Consider the following 10,000-nt stretch of genomic DNA (forward strand, 5'->3'; position numbering starts at 1 on the left):
GATTAGTGGATTGGAAGATGGAGATGGACCAAGGCACTGTGTGGTGCATCCCGAAGGTGAGTCATACCTCATACATACAAGAGGAATTTGGACAGGTGCTAATTTCAAACACTCTTAGGTACACACATCTACGTGGTCAATGAACTATCATCTCAACTCACCATTCATACTTTGCCAAAAGATGGACCCTCCCAGCTCATTAACAGATTCAGCATGCTCCCAGAAGGTGACAAAGCAGAATCTCGCCCCACCGGCGCTTCAGAAATTATTCTTCTTCCTCCCACACGCCCAGGAGGACCATTACTTCTCATAACTTCCAACCGCGACTCCCCCGTGTTTGAGACAGATACCCTGGCACTCTTTTCAGTATCTTCCACAGATGGAGCGGATGTGCGGAGGACAGAGAAGGGATGGATGGAAGGCATCGGACGGCATTTAAGGGGTGTTGGTGCCGATGAGAGTGGGAAATGGGTTGCAGTACTTGGCCGAGATGGTGGGGGCCTCAAGATTTTTGAAAGGAATGATAGAGACGGCCTCGATCTGAATGAGGTAACTAGACTAGAAGTAGAGAATACAGTCATACCTTTATGGGTAAACTAGCAGGCATCGGATTAATTCTTGATAAGAAAAGGATGAATTACGGGTAAACTCTTGATAGGGAAATAAAATACATGGTCGGTCCGCATGAGAACGAAATGATTATTACAAATTACCAATATCCCAAAATTTCCGCCGGTCTTCTAAGCATAAACATTCACATCTTTCGCATCCGGTCCAACGGGATCAGACGACGCCGCAAGATTACATTGGTGGAACATCCTCAACTGATCCGGCTTGAAAGCGCCCATAACAGAGTGAAGCAACCCCCTATTATGGAAGATAACCAAATCACCTTCTTCCCAGTCTTGGGAGTAGACCAACCCGGGGGCGATGCCCGGTCGCTGGATCTTGTAGAGGATCTCACGGACAGCCTTAAGATCGTCAATGACCCCACCTTCGGGATAAAGAGCAGCACCTTCGGAAGGGGATATGTGAAGTTTGTAAGCGCCGCAAGGGTGCACTTGTACGTGTAATGCACCAGTGACAGGGTTCTTCCAGCACTGCAATTCGTTAGCGATAAGGTTTTCTCACAAATCGAGTTAAAAATTTACCATTGGGAAGATCTTGACTTTGCTCTCCTCCCACTCTGGCAACTCCTCCATAGGCATTTCAAGACCTTCCGATTCAAGTCCAAGACCAGTAGGAAGCGCGTGGGCCTTAGACATCCAGACATATGGGTGAGGAGCGTACTCGACATTGGTTCGAACGGCAAGAGACTTCAATTCGTCGGGGAGGACATCAAACATGTTCTTCCCGCTCACGACTATAGGTCTATCAGTCACTGATAAGAAAACAGTCTTCTAAGCATAGACTCACAAGCTGTACCACCAAGAGGCACCTTAAGCTCGTCACCTGTGCCGTCGTCGTATCGACAAATCTGATAAGGTCCTTTGGGCACTTTGACAGCATAAAGCGTGGTGACTTTAGGAGGAGAGAGGCCGTAAAGAGCTGCATCAATGTGCCTAGTAGGGCTGTCAGTCTTGGAATGAAGTTTCTCCCCCGAGTATACTCACCATCGATAGAATCGGGTCACACCACTCGCGTCGTCCTCTTCAGAGATTATACTCTTGTGGAATGTTCTGTGATGGGGATGTTTGAGTTGGGGCTATAGCCAAGGATTAGCTCTTCGAATTTACATTATAAGCCGGACAGACATACACGATCGAGGCCTTCGTAGACCATGGGGACCTTGCCGTTGCCAATCAACTGCACCTGAGGCTGATGAGGGATAGTTTTCAAGTCGGGATGCAAGATGGACGACTTGGTATTGCCAGTCTTGTTGTTACCATGACCATAGGCGTTGGCTTCGGGGTCGAACGCGTGTGTCATTTCGAACTGCTGCTTAGGAGAGAGCTTGAGGTTCTTGAACAAAAGAATGGAGTGCTACGGAGGATAGGAGTCAGCATATGATTCCATAGTAAGTCCACACCGTCATAGCACGCGCCTTATAAAGCATGTCCATGATTTCCTCCATTTGCTCAGAAGTGACGTTATCAGGCTCGAACCCTTCAACCTGCCTGCCAAAGTCCTTGAACATGGCGGGGTCGGCAGAAGTAGGAACGGGAATGGGTTTGTAGTTGAAGTGGTTAGAAACGTTGACCATGGTTGCGAATGTAGAAACTTTCAAGATTCTTGTGGGAAATTGGGGAGTTCTGCGGAAGAGCTGTGTATATATAGCTAAGGGCATTGCCAGTGCGATAAGGAGCATGCGAATGTAGATGTCTCATCGGGTGGCGATAACCTATACGAGCGGAAGCAGATGTCACAAGTGGAGGCACGCCGATGATAACGGCCATCCGATCTTATCGGTAATAAAAATGCCCGCCTGCCTGCCGCATACATGTCCAGATGTGATTCTGCGCATGAGTAAGAAATAATCAGGTTCCGCAGAACTAAAAATCGCAGGGGAGAATAGCAGAGGGCAAGCCGCCCAGACGAAAACGTAGTAAACATAGTAGATCAGAATTTTCCACTACCAGTGGCTGCTCCGAAACAGATGGAGATAGACGAATATCGGACCACCGACGGACACGTTTGCCTTGAAGTGTTTTCAGTTATTTACGTAATTATGTAAGAAGAAGACTTGGGTTGCGGCCTTCGCCGGGCTAACGTGATGACGCTGCTGGGTGGTGGGCTGTCCGGTAGGCCGCCTGAGTTTGGTTATGCATCTTGTTGCTCTGTTCATACTTTCTCCATTCCACTCCACCCCATAAGAGCTCCGTCCCCTGTCCAATATGGCGACTTTCAACCGCCTCTCGCAGAGGATAATGGAGAACTTCCAAGAAACAACACGCGACCTCTCCCTCATCGCTGGTCCGGGATCATCCACCACCTACTTTGATACGTCCGATGAGAAACTGAAGGAAATCTCCAAGCTGCTAGAGAGCAGAAGCGAAAGAGAAAGGCTGGAAGGTATGAAGAGGATCATTGCAGGGATGTCCAAGGGAAGGGATATGGAGCCATTTTTCGCTCAGGTCGTGAAAAACGTAGTCTCCCAAAGCATCGAGATCCGCAAGTTAGTCTACATCTACTTGCTCAGGTTGTGAGTGCATGTTTTTTGATCTCTCTGGGCGTCACGTTTAAATATTATGCCGCAGTGCTTCAACAAACTCCGACCTTGTGCTTCTGTCTATCAACACCTTTCAAAAGGACTTATCCGATCCTTCTCCGCTCATAAGGTCTATGTCTCTGCGAGTATTAACGTCTATCAGAGTCCCTGTCATTCAAGGTATGTACAATTACTATCTCCCCTGGAATAAGTCCTGAACATGACTAGGTATTATCATGCTGGGACTAAAGAAGCTTGTGAATGATCGGAATCCTTGGGTACGCAAGACAGTCGCAGGTGGACTTGCCAAAGTCTACGAGTACGTGCCGACTGTCAAAACGATAGAAATCAACTGACGACATCCATAAGAATGGATAACTCCTCCCTTCCTTCTCTCATTTCACTTCTACAGACCCTTCTATCCTCCCCGTCACCTCTTACTCTCGGAGCCTCACTCACCGCTTTCCAAGAAATGTGTCCCGAACGTCTCGACCTCCTTCATCCCTACTTCCGGCACATATGTCGGCTCATCGTTGACGCAGACGAATGGGGACAAGCTGTCGCCTTGGAAGTCCTTTCTAGGTATGCGAGAGTAATGTTGGAGAAGCCTGTCGGTGTGGGTGCAGTACGTCCTCAACCTATGACGGAACAGCAGAAGCACCAGGACGAGAGCGAGGACGAATTTGAAGGTGTCGACCAAGACTTGGCTATGCTTCTCTACTGCATTAAGCCTCTTTTCCACTCTCGGAACCCAGCTGTAATTCTCGCAACCGCGAAAGCATATTGGTATCTCGCCCCGATTGATAATGCCATCGTCGGACAACATTTACTTGTAAAGCCATTGCTTAGGCTAGCAGGAAGCTCGAATAGTGAGGAGGATAGAGCCAAGGAAATTGTGGCCTTAACATGGGAAATTCTGGCTGAGATGGTAGACGAGAGACCCGTGAGTCTAATATGACATTGATCAAAGGTTTCGTTGCTGAGATTTTATCGTAGTGGCTTTTCATCCCTTATCAATCGTCATTCTTCCTTCATTCTCAAGATTCTTCCCTTGTGCAGAAAGCTAAACTCAGGGCTCTGGGCTCGATGGTAACCCCTGAAAACGCGACTGTATCTATGCGGGAGTTCAAGGCGAGTAACGCGAAACCCTTGGTCTTTGAGTGTAACTTACTTCCTCTTAGCATTACATCCGATTGCCAGATGAAATCGTGGCGGAGGAAGCAGTGACAGCGATTGGTAGCTGTATCAAAACCCATTCGGATTTGGCGTCTTCAGGCCTGGGTGCACTCATGAAATTACTCAAGAGTGATAGAGGTATGTTTTATTGACCAAATGGCGCCACCGATACACTGTCCTGATTTGATATATAGAGACCCTTGTGGCTCAGGCCGTGCTCGTATTGAAGTCTGTAATACTTTCGCATTCCCAAGCGCTTGGTTCTTCCATATCTCCTCAGCGTCTCGTTGCCCGTTTGGCTAAAGGCCTCGACTCTATTAACAATCCCAAAGCTCGAGCTAGCGTTTACTGGCTTGTTGGACAATTCTCCGCAATCGACCCTTCTGAAGAATCAGAGAAGAAGGGTCTGGGCTGGGAAGGCGTAGCCCTCTGGGTACCTGATGTGCTTAGGAAAGCGATTAAGGGTTTCGCCAACGAATCCGTCTCTGCGAAGCTCCAAATCCTCACGCTCGCCATCAAAATTTTGGTCATTGCACCTTCAAACCCCAAGCTGGACTTGATGGCCCAGTATCTCTTCATGCTCGCACGCTATGATGCCGATTATGATGTGCGTGATCGTGCGCGATTCTTAAACGCTCTTTTGCGTGGGGTCCGAGCGGAGAAGCCTGTCAATAGCAGTACTGCCGACAGTCCGCCCGTCGAGGAGGAACATGAACAAGATACAGGTGGGGTCGTACTTAGACGTGAACAAGTCAAATTTGCAGTTTCGGGTAGGAGGCAACTGGGAGCTGTAGAAGTGGCGGAAAACAGTAGGCGTGGGGAGTTTGAGGTAGCTTCCACCTCAAGGATCGCGGGCAAAAAGTTGAAGGGATACGAGGCCCTACCAGAATGGACGGATGATCCTACAGATTCGTCATTGCGAGATTCAGATGTAAGTCGATCAGTTGGCAATTCACCGCAAAAGCTGATAGTCTCGTTTCAGCTCGATAAACCCCAAATGACGACACCTGCACCCACGGCTATCTCATCACAAACCCCCATACACCCTCATGCGCCTTTACACGTTTCTTCAGCATCATCCATACCTAAGCGTGCTCTCCAAAATACTGCTTCTGTAGCATCAGCATCCCCCGCCGGCAGCTCACCAGCTGGATCGGCGCGTCAAACAGCCATGATTAATTCCAAGTTCCAGGATCTGGATGCGTTTTTGAATAGCGAGACTGAATCGGAGACAGAAACGGAGACGGAGGCGGAAAGCGAGGGCGAGGAGGAGAGCAAAGACGCTAGGGTACGAGGTGTGGTATCTGATAGACTAGGCGGTGTGGCGATCGAGTACGAATATGATGAAGAGACAGACGAAAGTGAAGACGGGATGGACAGTGAGACAAGCGAAGGCGAAGACCAGAGGCTTTATAGAGAATAAAATGAGCAGATCAGAAGATATGCATTAACGTAGTGAAAACCTCGGGAATAATCTGTCTAATCCTATCACCATTCTAAGCCCTGCCTAACTTCTCCTTCAAGTACGCCACAACATCCTCGATCTTGACTTCCTCACCCTTGGCATCGCCCGCGGCGTCCTTTCCGACTTGTTCCTTGATACGGACGGTACCGGCGGCGAGCTCCTTGGGCGCAAGGATGGCAACATAGGGGATAGCGTCGTCGTCAGCCTGTTTCCATTGAGCAGGGGCTTTAGGGTTGACTTTAGGTGAGAAGGAAGTCTATTGACGTTTGTTCAGCGAAATGATCAAATCTTGGCGCGGGAAGAGAGGATGGGGCTTACCTTGATACCAGCATCCCAAAGCATGGTCGCAAACTCCATCCTCTTCTCCAACTCCACACCACCCAAGCCAAGGACGAACACTTCAGTCTCTTTACCTCTCACCTTCTCCTCACCCTTTCTCCTCCTCATTTCCATAATAGAGTACACTCTCTCCACACCGACTGAGACACCAACACAAGGCACTTGCTCAGCCTTCCTACCAGTAGCCTCAGCGAACATGCCCACGAGGTTATCATATCGACCACCGGCGGCGATAGATCCAACACCGACGGTAGACTCGTCGATACCGTCTTCATTGGTGGTAGCGGCGGACTTGGAAGGCTTGGGTTTAGAAGAGGGAGTGTTGGTGCTGATAGATGAAGGAGCGGGAACGGAGGGGATAGTTTTGAGTGATGGGGGAGCGGAAGATTCGTGAATGGCCTCGTAAATGATACCAGTGTAGTAGTCGAGACCTCGAGCAAGGGACATGTCAAAGCTCATCTGCGATATATTGTGGTTAATAGACGCATGACTCTTGGATATATGGAGCTCACCTTGTTGAGGACGTTGTAGACCTTCAAGTACCTGAAGAGAATTTCCATGTCGGCAAGACCTTGCTTGGCGAGAGGGATACTCATCAAAGCTTCATCGGATTGAAGTTTTTGAAGAACCTCAAGACCGGGACCTACACCCATATGGTCAGAGAAAACACCGTACACAGACAATAAACCAACTTACCCTTCAAACCAACGTATTCTCCGATCTTGTCAGCAACAGCCTCGTCGAGGCCCTTCTCCACAGTCATCTCCTTCTTCACATCCGCCCAAGGAAGCTACGCAACGTCATGATTAGACATGAAGACTACGCTCGATACACCGTTCATCAACGCACCTTGTCGAGCTTGTCAACAGCAGAAGAAATAGGTCGGGTCTTTTCTGCGGGGACACCGGCGAGCTGGAAAATACCATCCAGGATTTTTCGGTGATTGATCTTGACAGTGTACTCGCCAATATCGAGAGAGGTAAGAGCTTCACATAATACTCGAAGAACTTCAGAATCATAGACCATGGGGTCACAAGGACCCGCAATGTCAAAATCCTACTTTTGAATTAGTTACCGGTCTGTTGAGGGTTTTTATTACGAACACATTGGTAGAACTCTCTCATACGACCCTTGGTCATGACAGGCTGATCTCTTCGGTAGACTTTTCCGATGTGGTATCTACGAATGGAGGAAATACCGTTCATGGCGACATATCGAGCAAAGGGGACCTATAAACATTCTCATTCAGTACCGCTCATAAACGTAAGCAGTTTGACTTACAGTCAAGTCATATCGCAAAGAGCAGAGCTCACCGCCCTGGTCGGCAAGGTCATAGATCAACTTGGAGTCCTCACCATATTTTCCGGCCAGGATCTCCTTGAGCTCAAATACAGGGGTATCAATTGTGCTAGCATCGTGTTTAAGAAAGATGCCTTCAAGAGTCGAGAAGATCTTCTTTCGCAAAAGAGCAGCTTCTGGCTTGTGGTCAAGAGTACCTTTGGGGGTTTTCAAACTGAGAAGGCTGGATGTGCTGGAGCTTCCCTCCTTCTGAGCAGCCTTGAGCTGATCTTTGAGGGCCTTCATCTCCTCAACCTCCTTGGAAGCATCCTGCTTGGAGACCTTGAGCTCTTTGATGCGGTTCTGAAGAGCGGTAATTTGGTCCTGGATCGAAGTGGTGGAAGTGGACATTTTTGCTACAGTTGCTAGGTTGAAAAGTTGGCGAGGGGAGATAGTTGCTGTTGCTCTTCTTAGTGTCCTAAATATGGGAGGACGGAGCATAAAGCTGCTGGGCGGGTGGAGGAACGGAGGAACGTAAATGTGAGAAGGGCAAAGAAGGTCGGTGGTCCTCGAAATAAGACTCGGAAATAGAAAACGAGTGAGCTCGCGTGCATCTCGCGTGCTTCTCGCGTGAGGAGTGGGAGTAAATTGCCACATCAGATGTCACGTGATGTTGTCGGCTAAGTGCGGTGCTGCTAGTTAATCAGATAAATATATATCTCGTCGGTAGATCACTGCCAAATCACAGCGCGGGCATTCAGAGTATTCTTTTCCCTCAGCCACTTAGCCACAAGTCCTTTTTTCCTATCTCCATCTAAAAATATAGCTTATTGCTTGTACTTGGGACCAGACTACCACGATGGTACAGCCAAAATCGATTGTTACCACCGTGTTCATCGCTCTCGTCCTTGATCTCCTAGGTCCGTCAACTTGAGGTCGAGTTCTTCAATAATTCGGTTCACTAATAACGCGTCTATTTATAGCATTCACTATCCCGCTGCCCCTCTTCCCGCGCCTGATAGAATGGTACCTCTCAAAAGACACCTCTCCGGACTCGCTGATATCCCGCTCGCTTGCGTTTTGCAACTCGATTAGAGCGCCTCTCCATGCATTACGGCCGACTTCCGCTGCCTTGTCCAGTAAGGATGATGCGGGGACCAAAAACTGGGATGTGGTTCTTCTCGGAGGTATGATGGGAAGCCTTTTCAGTTTCTGCCAATGTATCATTAGTCCTTGGCTGGGTCGTTGTAAGTTCCATCAGCAGACCGCAACTCAACTACTGACTACTCACCATGTTTGTAGTGGCTGACAAGTATGGAAGAAAGAAAGTTCTCATAGCCACTATGGTCGGAAATGTTGTCTCTGCCAGCATCTGGATCAAATCTACCTCTTTTGTGGGTACAAATGACACTCCATTCTCAAGCCCGAAAAGCGCATTCTGACTGATTGGCAGGAGTCATATCTCTTGTCTCGTCTCGTAGGTGGGTTGAGCGAAGGCAATGTACAGCTGAGCACGTAAATACGGGTTTAGAAGCCACCACTTCAAAAAAGCTGATATAATCACAGGGCAATCATCAGTGATGTGACTACATCTGCCACCAGGTCCAAATCTCTCGCCCTTGTTGGTATTGCCTTTTCCATCTGTTTCACTTTTGGGTAAGTTTCATACGAGTTAGTGACGCATTACAACTATTAATATCGGGCCAGACCATCTCTAGGTGCCTACTTTGCAACTCGACCTCTCCCGCTTGGGACCTCTGATGATAAATTCAACGTTTATGCGATGCCAGCCGCTATCTCCTTAGGACTTCTACTTCTTGAAACCTTGTTCTTAGCCGCCAAGTTGCCAGAGACGAAAGGATATAAAGTCGAAGAGGTATCTAATGCAAATCCCGAGCAACCATCCGTGCCCGAGCCCAAGGACATCTTTGAAGACAAAGAGCAGAAGGTGCAACGATTGAAAGATATGACCGGTCTCCATGGCTATTTCCTCTTGTTCTTCTCTGGAGTGAGTGCTTTCACCTCTCCAACTTTAATGATCTTGCTGAACTAATTCTAGGCAGAATTCACATTGACTTTCCTGACCTATGACATCTTCTCTGCGTCCAATGCATACAACGGCAAACTGCTCAGTTGTAAGTCGCTGTCACCACTATCCTTTGTATTCTCCTTCTGAACAATATGCAGACATCGGTATCCTGGCAACCATGATTCAAGCTCGTCACGTGCGTCCATCCATGGCCAAAACTGGTGAAATCCAAGTAGCTCTAGATGGTATCGCCAGCTGCATTCTCGGCGTCTTTCTTCTCCATCTAATCCCATACACTGTCTCCCTCGGCACTATCAATCACATTCTCCTCTATGTCGCTGCTACATGCCTAGCTTACACCAGCGCAACGACCGTCACTGGGTTAACAGCTGCCGCTGCTGGATGCTGTGATGAGCGATACCCTGAGCTGCAGAGGGGGAGGGCTTTAGGCAAGTTCAGGTCGAGAGGACAGTTAGGTAGGGCAGTGGGGCCGTTGTTGGCGTCAATGTTGTATTGGATGGAAGGGCCTTCGGTGGCATATTTGACATTGGCTATGTGCTTGGGT

The 10,000-nt window shown here is 48.6% G+C and overlaps 5 protein-coding genes across 5 annotated transcripts in view; 3 read left to right on the forward strand and 2 right to left on the reverse strand.

Annotated features, from left to right (window-relative positions):
- The window catches only part of CNBC0780 (hypothetical protein), a gene marked incomplete at both ends in the record, with an annotated part of 1,274 nt that extends 674 nt beyond the window's left edge, over positions 1 to 600 (forward strand). Inside the window, 2 exons of the mRNA XM_771492.1 lie at positions 1 to 56; positions 119 to 600. The exon at positions 1 to 56 is cut by the window's left edge and continues 239 nt beyond it. Of these exons, the coding sequence (XP_776585.1) occupies positions 1 to 56; positions 119 to 600 (538 nt within the window). The remainder of the gene's footprint in view (positions 57 to 118) is intronic.
- A 140-nt stretch (positions 601 to 740) lies between these two features.
- On the reverse strand, positions 741 to 2,203 carry CNBC0790 (hypothetical protein; the record flags this gene model as incomplete). Its single annotated transcript, XM_771493.1, has 6 exons — positions 741 to 1,100; positions 1,152 to 1,363; positions 1,417 to 1,562; positions 1,614 to 1,705; positions 1,759 to 1,983; positions 2,045 to 2,203. The coding sequence occupies 6 exons, from the start codon at positions 2,201 to 2,203 to the stop codon at positions 741 to 743; spliced, it is 1,194 nt and encodes a 397-aa protein (XP_776586.1).
- A 631-nt stretch (positions 2,204 to 2,834) lies between these two features.
- Positions 2,835 to 5,747, forward strand: CNBC0800 (hypothetical protein; the record flags this gene model as incomplete). The annotated part of the gene is made up of 8 exons (XM_771494.1): positions 2,835 to 3,142; positions 3,198 to 3,328; positions 3,377 to 3,467; positions 3,518 to 4,091; positions 4,145 to 4,237; positions 4,330 to 4,462; positions 4,519 to 5,255; positions 5,307 to 5,747. 8 exons carry the CDS (start codon positions 2,835 to 2,837, stop codon positions 5,745 to 5,747), a joined length of 2,508 nt encoding a protein of 835 aa, XP_776587.1.
- Positions 5,748 to 5,820: 73 nt separating this feature from the next.
- CNBC0810 (hypothetical protein) lies at positions 5,821 to 7,907 on the reverse strand (the record flags this gene model as incomplete). The annotated part of the gene is made up of 7 exons (XM_771495.1): positions 5,821 to 6,045; positions 6,108 to 6,587; positions 6,641 to 6,771; positions 6,825 to 6,918; positions 6,978 to 7,184; positions 7,232 to 7,357; positions 7,410 to 7,907. 7 exons carry the CDS (start codon positions 7,905 to 7,907, stop codon positions 5,821 to 5,823), a joined length of 1,761 nt encoding a protein of 586 aa, XP_776588.1.
- A 358-nt stretch (positions 7,908 to 8,265) lies between these two features.
- Positions 8,266 to 10,000, forward strand: part of CNBC0820 (hypothetical protein) — a gene marked incomplete at both ends in the record, with an annotated part of 1,807 nt that continues 72 nt past the window's right edge. Inside the window, 8 exons of the mRNA XM_771496.1 lie at positions 8,266 to 8,326; positions 8,390 to 8,653; positions 8,709 to 8,800; positions 8,860 to 8,921; positions 8,973 to 9,062; positions 9,114 to 9,414; positions 9,466 to 9,541; positions 9,594 to 10,000. The exon at positions 9,594 to 10,000 is cut by the window's right edge and continues 72 nt beyond it. Of these exons, the coding sequence (XP_776589.1) occupies positions 8,266 to 8,326; positions 8,390 to 8,653; positions 8,709 to 8,800; positions 8,860 to 8,921; positions 8,973 to 9,062; positions 9,114 to 9,414; positions 9,466 to 9,541; positions 9,594 to 10,000 (1,353 nt within the window). The remainder of the gene's footprint in view (positions 8,327 to 8,389; positions 8,654 to 8,708; positions 8,801 to 8,859; positions 8,922 to 8,972; positions 9,063 to 9,113; positions 9,415 to 9,465; positions 9,542 to 9,593) is intronic.

The sequence above is a fragment of the Cryptococcus neoformans genome, chromosome 3 (genome assembly GCF_000149385.1).
Source record: "Cryptococcus neoformans var. neoformans B-3501A chromosome 3, whole genome shotgun sequence".
Lineage (NCBI taxonomy): Eukaryota > Fungi > Basidiomycota > Tremellomycetes > Tremellales > Cryptococcaceae > Cryptococcus > Cryptococcus deneoformans.